Source organism: Erithacus rubecula, assembly GCF_903797595.1.
Source record: "Erithacus rubecula genome assembly, chromosome: 5".
NCBI classification, from domain to species: Eukaryota; Metazoa; Chordata; class Aves; order Passeriformes; family Muscicapidae; genus Erithacus; species Erithacus rubecula.
In genome coordinates, this window is record NC_136687.1 from 38021603 (window position 1) to 38039419 (window position 17817).

Here is a 17817-nt window from a genome sequence, read left to right on the forward strand (position 1 = left end):
TTAGCTGCTCTAGCATATAAAATCATGTTTCTTAATAGCTCCAGAGCAAGGGACAGTAGATCTCCCAAGTGCAATAAAAATACTGCATCAGATAAAGTGGGTAAAATGTTGAAGCCATTTTCTGTAGTTTTCAGTAAAACTCAATTACTAAAGCTGAAGCCACTGTTTATATCACAGGAACTGTCTGTCCAAGATACAGTAAGGTTTTTACTTGTGGCTTTTTGAATTGTGAACTAAATATTACAAAGAGATCGATATAAAGTTATTAAAAAAAAACCTAGTATTCTTATGTTATCAGATGATTTGTTTCAAAATGTGTTTGCTGACCAACTCCGGAGATCTGCAGTACCTTTTTGTGGACAAATGTAATTTTTATTAAATCTGTCTATGCCAGCACAAATGTTTATGTCAACATTCTTCCAAGGCTCCTGAGATATTTCATTCAAACTAACCAGGCAACAAAAAACATTTGAAGTCTTTTAATTATTCCACAGTAGCTAAATTTACCTTAATGAAATGCATTGGTGAAAGCTGATGTAAACATTTTGACTGGCAGAGTTTAGGGGATTTGTCTGAGAGAAGGTGCCACCAGGTAATGAGAAGCTGGAGCACAAACCAATGGCAGTGTCCTCTATGGGGAATTCTTGATGTCAAACGTGAGTCTTTCCCACGTTCAGTTGATGTTACCTCTAGGGAAGGTAGACAAGACTTTAACTTTAGAAAACTCATTCAGGTTTGGTAGTCAAAGAGTTTATGTAACCAAAGTACACATAAGTGTACCTGTGGTTCAAAAACATATATTCTGGGAATAATATTTGAGAAGCAAGGATTAATAACTTACATATTCCTCTTGAAATCAATAACATTTGAATGCAAACGTGTCGCATAAATTGATCATTAACACTGCTTAATCAAATACTCATAAGCAAGACATTTCTTTGACTCAAATTGATTTAAATCCTTAATTTTAATCACAATTTAAATCAGCAAGTAAGATTTGCTGATTTAGGTAATTGATATTAATCTTGTTTTGCATTTGTATTTTACTTTTAAAAAAGTTAATTTTTATGACCTGGAATAATCTTTAGGAAAAAAAAAAATTGTCAAACAGCACAAAGATTTCTTCTTGTTTTATCATATATCTTCTCTTGATATATGATAAATGAAAAAAATAATTGCTTTAGGTTTTGACCAGTTTAAAATGTATTTATTTATTTAGATTTTTAAATTTTTTTAGGTTTTGACCAGCTTGTGTTTTCTCTCATGCACAGGATACAAACTAAAATGCAATTTAAAACATAAAGTAAAATTTTAAATATTTTTCCTGAATTAAATAAAGGTACCATGAAATAGGATGGACACATACATGGAATAAAATATATCAAATATATTAAAATGTTAAATAACTGATTTTTTTTGCAGAAGAGAATTTATTACTATGTTTAATACCGTTTGTGAAAATAACAGGCCAAATTTGAAAAAACATGTATACATTTAATCATGTAGATGATGACTGTTGTATTTTCAAAATCTCAGTAAGTATTTGGTATATGTTTATGTATATTGGAAAATTTCATTTGGATATAAGTCTGTGGTTTAGTACCTATGTATGCTAAAAACAATTCAGTGAGAGCCTTTTCTTTCACTATTAAAAAAGATTTCCTGATTTTTCTTATGACTATATATTCGTATGCTGGAACAGAAAAATAATGTTTTTAACCCAAGGTCATCTTGCCAGTCTCAAAAGCAAAAACTTTACTGTGAGTTTGCAACTGAAATTGAGGTCAAAAGTAGTTAAAGTAAAAACTCTGCACTGTGTACTTTTATTAAAATACATTAAATAATATTATAGTGTCTTAAAATTAAGTTATTCAGTACCTCTCATAATATTTACCTTAAAATTAAGTATTTTCCCTTTATCTTCTTGTGAGCACTCATGTATAGTCCACTGACTGTTGCTTTACATTGTTATGTAAAAATGCCATCAATAAGCAATCAATAAGCCAATTCTTTTGCAACCACTGCTCATGTGTCTAACATTGGTTATTAAACATGGAGATATGTGAAATGTCAGTCTTGTTAGCTATTTAGCCTTTTCTATTACAGGATGATTCTGTACAAAATGCAGCATAAATCTGTTTCTTATAGCTGCAAAATGCTTTCTAATTAATAATGGAACCAGGAATCAATGACTTTATGGCTACCCAAAAAGATTAAGAAACAGATATTATGTGGTGAAAAAAACCCTAAAAATCAAATTCTGATGATGATCCTAATCTTCTTCTATGACAGAGCAACACACTTCATGAATAGAAAAGTAATGTTATCTTAAGTAAGTTATCCAGACATAACTTCCAAAAAAACCTCTCTTGCACATTTCTAACCATAATGATTGAATTCATGTATTTATAAGTGGCTGAATAATCAAAGACAAAAATGATCTCATAATCAGCTCAAACTGTTATCACAAACAATCTGATTCATGCCCCTTCTTTGAGCAGCATTTGGACCAAATAAAATCCTAAGGTTCTAATTAAAATAATTCCTTAATTCTGGGCTTTTATGATACTGAAACAGTATGAAAGGATTTTGGAAGGTGGGGCTAAAATTAAAAGTGTTCTTACGTCAATTCAGTAGAAAGTGCTAATTTAATTCACCCTGTCTTTTACTGAGGATCTGACTGAACCATGTACTGAAACGTTTTTGCCTTTTACTTTGGTGGTTCACTGATTAGTACGTATGCTGGGATTACAAGTATAGTGTGAAATTTTTATGTCATTGTCAACTCAATTGTTAAAATATTCTGACTGCCATATGGCTTTATATTAAAAGGATGTGAAAGGTATTTTTAGACTGTATATATCATCATGCAGTCTCATTATTAGGATCAAGGATTCAGAGGGAAATGCCAAGAAATGGGCAAAAATAAAGGAGCTGTTTGGGAAAAGGGTTGTGAAAGCTACTTAGATAAGTAAAGCTAATATTCTTTTACATAACATTTAGAAGTGCCTTTTTCTGCATATAGGTGTGTAGTCAATCGATTGTGCAGTCTGAACATATACATTGCCATTAAGGAATAGTGATACAGTTTATATTAAAAGGTTAAAATCAATCAGCTCTAGGATTTTAAAAATGTAACCATATTATTCACGTTCAGTGAAAGTTCCTTGATGTATGGAAGAGCATAAAGGGTAATTTAAATTGTAAGAAATATGGTGTTTGGATAATTAGGAGGCATAAACCTAAATCCTTTTATGATATTCATTTCTATTGAATCAAAATAAGGAAGATTCAAATAATGATCTGAATAACAATGAGCACTGGGTTAAGCTGATGTTCCCAAGAAAGTCGAAGAGCTGTAACAACTGAATTCAAATATGTGGGACGTGGTATCTATTGATACTTAATCTTTTCCTCCTTCCTGGCTTTTGTAAAAGTTAGAAGTGAATAGATATTCTGAAAGTAATGGTTTACCTTTTCCTTGATGTCAGTAGAAAAAAAGAACTTTCCCATTAATCAGATAAATGGGTTTTAGGCATTTTTTAGTATATTCTAAATTACAAGAACACTAATAATAAAATATGATAAACTTCTTAATATCTGAAACATTTGAAGCTGAGATATATAGCAATACATCGCTGCGCATATGAACTTATCTCCTTTGTTCATGGCTTTTTTCCCCATCCATATATAATGCACACAGTAGCTCTGACTTTGGTTTTGTGCTTCTCCTTTCAGGTTTGGATATATTCTTCATAAGGAAGATCCCATGCTCCAGAAAATTGATCTAGAAACGATGTCGTACATCAAGACAATTAGTTTAAAGGATTATAATTGCATTCCTGAGTCACTGGCTCATACACATCTTGGAGGATATCTTTTTATCTGCTGCAAGCCTGACACCACTGGGGCAGTCCTACCACAGCTGATAGTGGATAGCGTCACTGATTCCGTGATTGGATACAATGGAGACGTGACGGGCACTCCACATATCTCCCCAGATGGACACTACCTTCTCAGCATTGATGATGCAAAAGGCCTCATGAGGATCCAGTCCATAACAGTGAGAGGAGAAATACAGGATGCATTTGACATTCACACTAATTTGCACATATCTGATGTAGCTTTTCAGCCGTCCTTCACTGAAGCTCATCAATACAATGTCTACTGCAGCTCCAGCACACAAACTGATGTTCTCTTCATGGAGCTCTCCTCTGGCAAGGTGAAGATGGTAAAGAGTCTGAAGGAGCCCATCAAGGCAGGCGACTGGCCTTGGAACAGTAAGAATCGTCTTATAAGAGACAGTGGCCTTTTTGGTCAATATCTCATGACCCCTTCCAAGGAATCTCTGTTTATCCTGGATGGACGGCTCAATAAGTTAAATTGTGAAATCACCGAAGTTGAGAAAGGCAACACAGTAATTTGGGTTAGAGAAGCATAAGAATCTGTGTTAGATATTTACTGAATTAATAGTTTTACAGTACATTGCACTTAAATAACCCCATTCTTCAAATTCACACAATTTTAGTTTTAAATTGTTAGGCCCTTCTATACCTGTTAATTCTTTGACATGTACACAATTTGAATCAATTTCCACATAAAAGTGACTAAAATGATGGCTATTTGATAATGGTACTCCTTATTAATTATCAGCAAATTGTGTTGATTGAAATAACTAAATATTGAAATTGATGATAAATATAAATTACTGTAAAAAATGGTACAAAAAAATCTTTGGGAAATTTAATATGATACTTTGCGTTTGTAAATGCAAGACTTAAATATGATTCAAACTTTATTTTGCTTTGCTTCAGACACAAAACAAGAGCTGTTGTAACACAACCTTTGACTCCTTAAGCTGAAATGTTATATCCTATTCAATCTGTTGTTAAATCTTTTTGTGCCTTGAAGCGAAAGTCTCACAAGAAAGACAAACATAGAAATTATGAAATTTATTCCCACTGTGTCTACAGGATCGCTTGTTGTTGGAAAGAAAGTTTTGCTATCAAATTCTAGGTGTCAAGTTGTGCAACATACATGGAAAGGAAAATAAAAAGAAAAATTATATTTGCAGTGTTTTCTGATCACTGCATTTTGGAGTTTATTTTTATGGTGTCTTAGTTGGGAAATCTGCTTACAGAAGCTTAACCTTTTTTTAGAAAAAAATAGATGTTAGGTTTTTCAGCTATCACAGAGTGGCATCAGCAAAGTTTCAAGTCTACTGAAGAGAAACATTGCACATCCTTTCAGAATATACCACATTCTAAAAACCTGACATCACAAAGGTTCTCCTATATCATTGAGGAAACTGTTAATTAAACATAAATAAAATGCATTTTAAGAAAATTAGAGTTCAAAGAACTCAAGTCTACGACCAGTAGATAACATTTTTGCTTATTTGTTGTACCATTGATTCTTATTTGTTAAACCATTTGGTTAGCTCAACATGTTTTCTAGTCCTTGCATCCAACTGGATTAGTGAAAAAAAAACCAAAATATATAAAAAAACCAACAAAAACTTTGTATTTTTTATAGTTTGTTTACTTAGTATTCTAATATAACACTGGTTAAACATGTAAATGGGAAAAATAAGATTCCCAGAAGTATAATAACAAGTTGATAGAAAGCCAGCAGTGAACATCTATCCAGACTCAAAGCAATGATTTAGAAGTTTGAGAGTATTTTTATTTTTATTATGTTTTTGCTAAAGAATGCTTGTAAGCTGTTAAACTGACCTCCATTTACTGAAGGCAATCAGAATAAAATATCTTTTTTTAAACAAAGTTTTACTGCAATTTAGATTGTGTAAAATTGCTTCTAAATCTGGAATTTTCTAGCATTGTAATCTTGTGTGCATTGAACATTCTGCCCTGTGTGGTACAGTAGATCTCTCTTTAGCTTGAGCAAACCTCCTGGTAAGTAGCTTTAACTGAGATAAAAATTTGCTTACATTTCTAGCTGCTGAATCTATTTTCCTTTTTAAGAACTCCTCTCCATTGTGAACAAACAATAGTCGTGCAAACTGTCTGTTACTCAATTGCAGTAGTCTGTTTGATGCAGTTTTTGTTCTGTAATTTATACCACGTGAATGTTCTGTATGTAGAAAATGCTTGACAAAAGGAGAATAAACCCCATAAATTTTAAACAGTACTGACTTTGGTGAATCATCCAATCAGTGCACTGAGCTGGCAGGTAAAACTGACTATTTAAAAGCACCTATTATTTTTAATAGATGTATGAAAATACATGTATTAATATATATGCAAAATGCTCTGTGGTGAGGAAAGAAAATTTTTAGAAAAGCATAAGTAAGTGAAAAAGTTTCCTTTGGCTGCTACAAAGGAAAACTCATAACACTATCTCACCTACTAGCACATCTAAAGCACAAGCACAGGCTGAGTGGAGAATGGATTGAGGCAAGCCTTGGGGAGAAAGCCTTGGCAGTGTTAGTGGATGAAAAGTTTAATATGACTCAGCAGTGTCAACTTGCAACCCAGAAATCCAACTACATCCTGGTCTGCTGCAAGAGAGACATGACCAGAAGGCTGAGTGATGTGATTATTATTATTTGCCTTCAATAATTCTACTTTTTTGACAATATTGTCCAGGCTGTGTGTGTAAATAATGATCACAACTTTTCACCGTTGTTTTTTCAGTGAAGTTAAACAAATATTGAATCACCATGGTTGCTTTCAGAGCTCTTACAGTTGAAGTTCAGCTTTCTCAAATACAGATGGCCTGACTGAAAGCTTTAATCTGAATGAGGGGAAGAGCTGGAACCTGTTTCCATTTTTGCCAGCAGCTCTTTGAGGAAAGCTGATGTAAGGGGGCTTTTTCATCCCAGAGGCAACCTCTCCAGGGATGCCTTATAGCAGCCTGCCAGTACCCATGAGAGCTTACAAAAAAGACAGAGTTAGATTCTTCACAGCTGTGCATAGCAGGAGGACAAGACAGCAGCATAAATTAAATAAAGAGTTTCAGGCTGGGTATATGGAAAAGCTGTGATGCCAGTCAGGCATGGAAGCAGGTTGCTTAGAGAGACAATGCAATCTCCATCCTGGGTGGATTTTAATACCTGTCTGGATTATGCCCATCTGACTTTTAGTGGAACTGGCTGTGACTCTAGAGTATCAGACTAGAGACCTGCCAAGGGGCCTTCAAACCTCAGTTGTCTTGTGATTTTATCATCACAACTTGGGGATGGAGACTTATTTTGCTTTAGTTGTTTGTTTCTGATTGAGTTTAATGTAAAACCTGCAAGTGTTACTGTTGGGCTAAAGTATGGGCTAAGCAAAACTCAAAAATCAATATGTTTTGTCACTGGAAATCCTTAGCTCAGAACATCTCACTTTAAAACAAGGATATTCTCATCTGAAATCTGGAACACATTTCTTGGGTTCCAGGAAATCCTAAACTGATTATAGAACTTGCACAGGATGAGTTATGCAGAGATAAGTGCTTCTTTTGATGTATCTGAAAAATAGCTATGGTAAAGGGAAGGAGGACTTGAGAAAACCATTCTAGATAAGATCTGGGTATGTGTCCAAATGTGAACATAGCCACTGAAGTGTATCCTTAGTATCAGATTTTCTAGTAAATCTTTTCCAGGCATTTCTAGTATGGTTCAGTAGTGGAATAAAATAATCTGTTAATTTAATAATTTGAGACAGGAGAGCTCATTTCATAACTATGGTCATATCTTTAAAAGAAACACTCTAACACAAAGTCCTGCTCACCTTTCATCACTTTGTCCTTTACATTCTGGTCTTCATCTTAAGCAGTTCTTAAAGAAGCCTGCTAAAAACTTTGTTTTAAGGTTAGCAACTAAAATGTAGAACACATAAGAATTTTAAAAAAGACATATTTAAGCATTATTTAGCTGTACTGACCCTAAATGTGAATAAAATTTTTTGTGAATACTGTTGTTAAATGAGGAAAAAACATCATCATAACTATGGCTAGGCTAAAAATCCTAATTTCAACCAAATTAAGAAAGTGACAAAATAGAGCATATGAGGTGAGAGAGAGGAAAAAGTCATTTTGTACATACATACATTAATTAAAGAGATGTGAGATGGAGCCCAGCAGTTGAGAACCTTTGCACTTGCACCACACTGACATTGCTTCACTGTGACCAATCCCCCCCCAATGGGGGAAGACTTGGAGGAGAAGGGCAAAAATAATGAGCTCAGGGAAGAATGTCAAGAACGACCAATTATTGTAAAGAAAACTGCATTTTTTAGGGGGACTGAAAAGTAAACTTTGGCTTAGATACACAACTGTACCAGTGAGTCATCAGGTTGTATAGACTGCCTTCAGTGAGATAATTAGTGGAGACTACTCTTCTGAGCCAGCCAGAGCAGCATGGGGGGTAAAAGTGTATGGGTGGCTCAGCCTAAGGTTAAGTTTGAAAACTGTCCAGCTACTAAAATTAACTTTGAACAGAGTAATGGGCTTGACCTGGTTCATCCTTTGTACTCCTTTCTGGTGACTTGACCCACCCAGCAGCATGATGGTGTGAATACAGGGACTGACAATTGGAACTATGTTTGCATGGTAATTAAAATGCATATTTCAAGTTACTTTGTGCTTCTGGTATGGCTTCAGTGTGCTGCTGTAATACTCTACAAAATCAAAGTACTATGAAACAACAATTATATAAAGTAAATTTGTTATTAAACTTTAAGTCCTCCTAATGTGGAACCCCTAAAATAACCTAGTCAGAGGGTGTTGAACTCCTACCTCCACACACTATCAGTCCATTTTATGTAATACTGGAATAAAAAAAAAAAAATCAACACTTAAAGTGCTTCATGATATTACAATAATAATTCAATTTTGAGGAAATTGGTGAAATCTTACTTATGCTGATGTCAGGAGCATTTTATTTTATAGTCAGTGAGTATCACATTATGCAGAGCACAGTAATAGCAACAAAGGAGGTGTGGTGATCTATTTCCTTGTATATTGAGGAAGGAAGAGATTCTGACAGGTCTGTAACCTGAGAGTTAAGAAATAATCACCTAAGATGTTTTCGTTCCTTTGCACAGGTAATTGAACTTCCAGATTGTAAAAAGGGTTTTATGTTGGGATGTTTTGGTTTGGATTTGAAGAGTTGTTGTTTGGGTTTTTTGTTAGGTTTTTGGGGGGGAGTGGGATAGAGATTTTTTTTTTTGTTTAAATAATGCAACATTTTCAGAGAAAGTGCTAACAAGATTGTGTGTCAAAAATCTATTGACACTAGTGATAAAAATTCATAAACAGGAGTTAAAAATATGTATTTCACTTGAATCTATCCTGCCTGTCACCTCTTAATGGGTTAAATGCACTGTTGGTGTGCCACTACTTAAAAAATTATTTTAAACTGTCTTCAGTGAGCTATCTTTCACAAAGTATGACAAATTCAGTTACTGATAAAAGACTGAAAGATACTTAAATTGCTTTTTTCTATTTAGAACTAATGCATGACAGATTGCTTCTTTTAACTTATGAATATTAAACTTGTTCTGCTTTTAATCTAATAGATGAAAGAAACAGCTTCCTGTTATTAGTCACGATGTTAATGTTCTTATTTTTAATCTTTTCAAGGTATGTGTCCTTTACAAAAGGATGGACGATTTACAATTCTCTCAATTTACAATGCTTCTTTTTATATTTTTCTCTAGCAATCAAAACATAGGTATATGCTTTCCTTTTAATTGTCATTAAACCTATGGCAAAAAACAATGTAATATTTTTCAGTACTCTCCTTGTATAACATTCAAGAAAAAAGCAAAGCACAATTCACCATACCCTAGTAACTTCCTGGAAGATTTCCTCCCCCACCCCTGACCCCATCTCAGTAGACCTGTGCTAAATCATTGCTAATGCTGAAGCAAATACTGTGAAGAAGTAAAAGCAACAGTGTAAGGAAAAATTATTGCATAAATGAGATGGGGAGAGGAGCTAAGTCTCCAAGTTATGGAGATAAAAATTAGTTTTTAAGTGTCCTAATTAAAATTGTAAATAAATATCCATTTTCTCTATGTTGACTGTAAAGATTGAGTAAGGAGATATATTTATGAAATTATTTGGATGCTCTTTCAAAATAAACTTTCTCTATATACTCTAAGAGCAGAATGACATAGATTAACGATGTTCAGGCCGGACTTCCACATCCTCTCCTCCACCATGGGGGCTCCTGGGTCCTTTGAATTTCCAGTTAAGTGAACATCTTGATTGGCATTCATACTAAATTAGAACCATAGAATCATAGAATCAGTAAGGTGGAAAAAGACCTTCAAGATCGAGTCCAAATTTTGACTGAACACAACCATGTCAAGAGGATCATAGAGCACTGAGTGCTGTGTTCAGTTCTTTCTTGACACTTCCAAAAATGCAGAGTCCATCACTTCCACGAGCAGCCCATTCCAATGTTTAACTTTCAGAGAAGAAATCTTTTCTAATGTCCAACCTGAAGCCCCTAGTGCAGTTCAAGGCTGTTTCCTCTTGTCCTGTCACTGGTTGTCTGGGAAAAGAGGCTGGCCCCCACCTGGCTACACTCTCAGGCACCTGTTGAGAGTGAAGGTTACCCCTGAACCTCATTTTTTCCTGATTTAACAACCCCAGCTCCCTCAACTGCTCCTTCTAGGACTTAGTCCCTAGACCCTCCACAAACCAGTGCTTGGCATGTTCCAGCACCTCCAAGACTTTCTTGAAGTTCGGGGCCAAGAACTGGAAACAGTGTTCGAGGTGAGACCTCGCCAGTGCCAAGTACAGAGAAACAATAATTTCACTGGTTCTACTGGCATTGATATGTTGTTCTCTTTTACCTTTTAAGTTTAAATGCAACATTTAACTATGGGAGTGAGCCTCTTTCCCACGGGATCAGGATGACCTTTACAATTGTATTTGATGCTCAAATCAATTTTGGCTAAAATGATTCATCATTTTCATCTTAAATCATATTACATTTTGACAAAATATTGCTTTTACTTTACCTCTTTTGCTAAACTCTATTTACCTTGGATAACCTTGATGCCTCAGTCTTGTGATAAAGAGAGATTTTCCTCCCTCTGACTGTTTTTAAAAACCAAATAGAAGACATTTATTTTACTTCACTGAAGAGGGGTTTTTGCTCTTTTTGACTGTGTAGGAGAATGAGTATTGTTGTAGAGCTAGTCTCTGTGCCCCCTAGCAGCAGCACTTTGTGTGCATTAAGGAGGAGAACCATGAAAAAGGGATAAAAGATTCTTATGTTTCATGTTATGTTTACCTCCTGCTTTCACGTGCCAGTTGTGCCAACAGGTATGGGGAGACAGAGTAGTGGAAGTTGGTCAGTGCAATTTGTGGCTAGGACCAAGCAGGTGGAACATTATCTTCAATTTAGTACAGGAATCTTCAGTGGATTTTGGCTCAGAACATGATGAAGACAAGCCTTGGTTCCAGATTTCAAAAGAAATTTTACACACAACTCTCTAAAACATGGGGTCTAGCCAGTCAATGCCATGGCACTGCTATCTTGGGCTGAGATTGGAGAAGTTAGAATGTTGCTTGAGTAATTATTTCATTTCTCATCATCACTTTTAATACTGATTTTGGGATCCATAATCAGTTGTTCTTTAACAGAAATCATTTGTGCTAAGAGCAGAAATAATTGTGTGTTCCCATTTTTCATGCTTGCTCTCATTTTGTTTATTGATGTAAATAAGTGTGCATGGGACACAGTAAAGCTATGATGTTCCAAGGAGGGGAAGAACTGCTAGTTAACTATTTGCCATGATGGAGAAAAAATGTATTTGTACATAAATGTAGCCCTTCATCAAGAAAACCCTAATATCTGATGACCTTTATCTTAAAAACTGAAGGGCTTATTTGACTGTCACACATACATGAGAATGTCTAATACACCACCTGGTGTTCCACAGAATATTCTTCTGATTTCCCAAACATTTTAAGTATGCCACAGACTAAATACTCTCAGTTCAAAAAATGTGATTTTGCTTTAAGCCTTTTGTTAATACTATAATTCTGCAATTTCTTTTTTTTTTTGTTGTTGTTGATTTTTTACTAGAAAACCTATTTTTAAGATCTACTAGACCCCATTTTATATAGAGATTAAGTTACTGATTGTAGATTTTTATTCACTGAGATTCATCATGGTTTACACACTGTACAGAGAGATGATAATTTAGTAACGTGAAAATAAAGAATTAAATTTATCCATTGCTTCTCCAAATATACTTCCATTACAAACTCTTGGAGAATCAAGCGCACTGTATTCCCACTCCAATCTTTTCATATCAATATAAATCCAAATCATTCTTCCTTTCTTCAAAAACCTCTTTTGTCCTGACACATAGGCATATAATAGAAAGCAGGAAAATAGAAAACTCTTTTCCTCTTTTTATTCTAAGCTTCAGTAATTCTTAAGTATTTTCCTCTTTTTATTCTAAGCTTCAGTAATTCTTAAGCATTTTTCAAAGTTTTAGTTTATACAAGTGAACTACATGGCTGAAATTCAACAGCTCTGGTGTTTAGATAGTGTTGTATTGCCAGTCATGTCTTCTTGTGCTCAAGACACTCTTTGTTTTAAATTGTGACCCTCATATTTGTGTCTTTGAACATCATTTTCATCAGGAGTAAAACATTTCTCAGCATCTATAGTCAGGATTTCACAGAGTTCAGTTACACTTTACCTGTAACATGGCTTTCCCTTTAACTATCCATTCAGTAACAAATAATATAACAATATATTACAATAATATAACAATATATTAATTGTTATATAACAATAAATATTTACATCAAAATTCTCTAGTACTAGACAGTGAATAGAGAGGATGACATTAATATTGTAATTAGCAACCACAAAAAAAAATCTTGACAAATAATCTAAACTCAGAAAATAGTGAAATATTTTCAAATTTCAGCTACTTTCAAACCATTAGTTAAGAGTACCCACAGTATAGGAGGAAGTCAAAAGAAGAAAAGACACTTTTCTATGGACACTTAGCCATCTAATTCAAAATTATATTCTTTTTAAATACTGTTTAAATTCTTCTGGTTTTTTTTCAAATACACACAGTGTTAGGGATATCATAGATGAATTTAGACATAGATTTCCATAAAGTCTGTGCATTTAATTTTCCTTTATAATTTTAAAATGTGTGTTAAAGTGTTTTAGAGGTTTTCCTTCTCATTTATCCCACCATTTTACTTTGTGCATATAATCTATCCTCTGTCTCCTCATAAATAATTATTCCATCCAGAATATTTGTTTTATTAAGTTTTAAATATTGAGTAATACCTTTTCTTTGGTCAGAAATAATGCAGTCTGCCTTGTTCCTGAAAGTTTAAAGATGTTATTTAGTTCAAAGTTCTATGAACTTCCTTTCTGTTAAGAAAGATGTTGACAGTTTGCAGTTCAAGAAAGGTCATCCCTCTGTCAGGAAATTTTTGTCAGAAATTCTCAGGGGAATTGCTTTGGCAGTATATATAACATCCTTAAAGCAAAGTATTTGATAGACAAAATAGGTTATGTTTTCCTTTTGGCTGTTTGAAAGATATTGTTATATCAGTAGATAAACAGAAGCAGCATTTGGGAAGAGCAAAAATCTTAAATCGCCTTTCTTTCCATGTTCATAAGGCCATGTTGACAGGAGAGTGGGGACATAGAGTTTAAATTTGTGAATTGAGCATTTTGGATCACAGAAAAGAGTTGGAGAACAATTTACCTTTCTTTAATGTGTTTTTCAAGTGCATTTAATGCAAGATAGACTTTTCGTGCCCTTCAGGCAGCTAGAACAGGAAAACACCCTTGGCACACTCCACTGGCCAATTCAGATCCTGAACAGACTTGAGAAGAAAACATAAAATCACAGAAAAATCCAAGTAAATAAAAACGTATTTTGCTATTACAGTACTTAGTTTGCTTTAATAATCACAAAGAAAGTGCAGGCTTTTTGCTACTACCAAATATTATGCAGTATTCTGTTTAGATTTCATCTGCTACTTTGTGTGATTTAATTGATTTTAATAAGGTTGCTCTTGTCTTCCAGGAGGATACATTAGACTCAGTTTCAACTTGCTGTTTCTGAAAGTGCTGAATGTCCAAGATTTGTGGATAATTAAGCAAGTCTGTTGTAATTTGAGAAGAGTGCCACCGAGCCACACACTACAGAGTCATTGCATAAACAATGGTTTAATCCAATGTAGACTCGACATGGGGTGTCTGGGCTTTCTCCAAATGAATTGAAACATGCAATTGTATCTCCTAGACTGCTGAAGGTTAAAATTTATTATCAAACTTAACTGTCATGGTGTTTACATGTGCTTGATGTTCAAGCATTTCTGTAAAGAAACAAAAATTGTGGAGAACTGGACTGAAACAGAACTTGGCCAGTACTTTGGAGCTGGGAGTGGCATTCACACCCACAGATGAAAGTCCTGGATCCTCTGACACAGCATGGGGAAAGTTGATGTCAGAGGAAAAACCTTGATAAGACCCCTTGAGCTGAATAGACTTTCTTGTTTTACTCAATACAACATAAATAAATTAGGTGGCAATTTCCAGGCTTTTAGATTTATATTGAATATTTTGGATGAATTTTTATTAATTTGATGAGATTACTTATGTTAGAATGATATCAAGGACAGGGTAAGTACACCTTACAGGATTAGACCCTGCTATTTGTCTGAAGAGCCTACTCTCTGCTGACCTGGGTCTGGAATAAATCCTCAAATTGCTCAGCATTATGGGATAATAGTCAGATCTTGATATGCCCCAGACAGACACTTTGTCTTCCAGAAATAATATTGGAGGAAGCTGATATGCATGGGAAAATTTAGAGGCCCAACTGATGGAGGCAGGTAAGCACAGTTTCAGTTTCTATGGATCTAAATTTTGTAGTCAGGCATTTTATATATTTCATAGGTCTAAAACTTAATCAGGAATCCAATGGAATTCACAGGCTGCAAATGGAAGTTTTGTGAGGAAAGATTAGTGTATTAAGCATCATAATAATTGGTGCCTCAGCAGCCCTATCACAAATTAAATTTTCAAATACAATGTGGGCAAATTTTAACCAACATAGTCCACATGATACTACTATATGCATAAACTAAGAAAATATTTTTTTTCTGTTTATAAGACATTGGTACTGTGCCTGATCTCAGGGCAGGTCAAGCAGCTCCTGTCCAATTCTGATCCATGAGGTTTAAAACACTGAATGAAAAAGTACTTGGAGAAGCAATGACATACCAGGAAACTAGTTCCGTATGTTTTCCCTTTTTAAGCAATATAAGTGGCAATATGAAAACAGATGAGTAAGCTTTGTGCTATTTCACTGCAATAGCTGCCATTTGGTTTCCACGCTCCTGCAGATTATTAGCAAATGCCAGAATTTCTAAGAATTGCTCCTGTGCTGAATGAAGTAACTATTGTGGATTTTCTCTTAACTCTGGAAAAACATGCAAACAAGGCCCTGCAAGGGGGAAATAATGGGACCTCTTCTGTTTGTCACATTTATACTGTCAGACTCCAGTTAAAAATTCAGTGTGACTGGGACAAACAAATTTTAATCGGCTTACTGGAAGCCTCAGTCACAATAGTGCCACTGTTCTCATTGTTAGCATTCCTTTGTTTTAAAGAGTCTGAAAGATTTTCTTTTTCACCATATATTCTCTCTTTCTAATACCTGAATTGGAGCAGTATGTGGCTGTGTGCCATATCTCATTTTTATGCTGAGTATACACAACGTGCAACATTCTGAGGCAAACACCTTTATCCTGGAACCCCACAAGTACTCAGTGGGATCTGCTGGCTTGTTCAGCACACAATGCCAAATTGTGTTTGAATATGTCAGCAACTTTTGTCACAGTCTCAGGCAAGATATCTTTCTAGTTTCTCCTCTTTAGTGTTCCTTCTTTAGATTTCTTGAAAAAAACAACAAGGGCAATTTTTTTCTGGGAAAGAAGGATCTCATGAACATTTAGACTTTCATTTGCCTGTTTACAATTGGACTCAATGACTTTAAAAGTCCTTTCCAACCTAAATGATTATTCTAGCAGTTTTGAACTTTTCCATATTGAACATAGAGATTAGAAATAAATGGAGATTTTGACATGACATTTCATTAACACCTTGTCCAATGGCATTAGCATTTCCATATATTGCTTGGAAATACCAAAAAATACTATATTCTACAACACCTTTTCTACAGCTCTCTGATCTTCAATGAATTTTGGCTAGCCTACATTGAACTAGTACTCCTCTGCCTTTATAGTTCTATGCAAAGTCCTGAATCACTGCTATTGGGTTTCTAGGCACCACACAGAAACTGTACACTGGTAAAATTCAACTGTTTCTGTTACTCCAGTCATTTAGCTGTCCATATCTTTTTATATATATATTTTTATATTTTATATTATATATAAGAGTTGTCCTGGATTCAGCTTTTCAGGGAAGCACTATGAGTGATTACTGATTTCTTGGCCCAGATCATGTTGTCATGAGTGAAATGTTAAAATCTCTTCATTGTTATCAAAGCTGAGGTTCTCTTGCAAAGAGGCAGAACATGAACTTTTCAGAATGGGGAAAGTCAAACTCAAATATAGATTACCTGTCTTCACAGCTACACTGTATTTTAAGTGGTGTTTCTAGCATTGTGTGCTTTTAGACTTCACTAATACACAGTTTGTTAAAATGCTTGTGAGTTTTTAGAAAAGAAAATATTGCTATTTAATTTTTGTGAGATTTTATGAGGCAATTAGATCCAGCCAGGTCAGCAACAGTGCAGTCAGTCTAAGTCTGGGTAGACTGTCTTAGCATCTTCTCTACTCTCTGGAGAGTTTTACTGAAGGAATGGAATGCTGGATTGACTTCTTTTCAGCTTTAAATTCATGTGGCACTCTTTTGTGCTTTCAGATTTATTAAACTTTAGTAACTGTCATCACTAAAAGGAATTTCAATGAAATATATGCAAAGGGGCTTTTCCTGAAACTGGCATTTTACTTTTTACATTACTCTATGAACTTTACAAAAGAGTTTGCTTGAATGACTGATGCATATACAATTTAAATTGTTTAAGAACAGCAAGTTGTGTTTCTTGAAATAATGTTTTTCCCTTTCCTTTTTCCCCAGTCCTCACCCATCCATTTTTCCTGTAATGTGTTATATCCATAGAAAAGTATTTTCAAAGAATGAGTGTTTATGACAACATATCAAGGACAGATTGAATGGAGCTCTGAGCAACCTGGTCAAGTACAAATTGTGCCTGGCCAAGGCAGTGGGGTTAGAACTAGATGATCTTTAAGGTCCCTTTCAACCTAAAGCATTCTACGACTAAAACCTCATTGTTCTCCTTATTAATGTTAGGATAATTCCTCTAGGTCTGTACGAAGAATTAAAACAGTTTTTGCAGTTACTGTGAACTTGCACAAAATTCTGCCTGTGATCAGTATGCAATTTTTTAATACAAATTGTTTTTTCATTGGACTTACCAGACATGAAATGCATTCAGAAATCTGAGCTTCCAAATTCATATGCAGACTACGTAGAAATTCCTGACTTATCGTGAAGTCCAGTATTTTTTATTTTTTTTTTCCCCACGTGTGCATCACTTCATTTTAGCCATCAACTCAGTTGTCACTTATCAGGAGTCAGAAGTGACCCTGGAGAAGCCATTCCCATGGCAGGGCTTGGAGGTGGTGTCCTCGGTGAGCAGTGCCACCATCTAGAGCAACATCAGCCTGTCCGTCCTTCCCACACGGATGGCCTGAAACTCCAGGGCCTGCAGCACTGCATGATGCATCCCCTGGGGCTGGATCTTGGATGTG

General features: G+C 34.9%; 1 protein-coding gene across 2 annotated transcripts in view; it reads left to right on the plus strand.

The window, feature by feature from the left end:
- FSTL5 (follistatin like 5) overlaps positions 1-5518 on the plus strand; it is a 283314-nt gene extending 277796 nt beyond the window's left edge. For both annotated transcript variants that reach the window (XM_079306656.1, XM_079306657.1), the window contains one exon: positions 3739-5518. In XM_079306656.1, coding sequence (XP_079162782.1) covers positions 3739-4441 — 703 coding nt within the window. In that variant the 3' untranslated portion in view covers positions 4442-5518. The remainder of the gene's footprint in view (positions 1-3738) is intronic.
- Positions 5519-17817: the final 12299 nt, after the last annotated feature.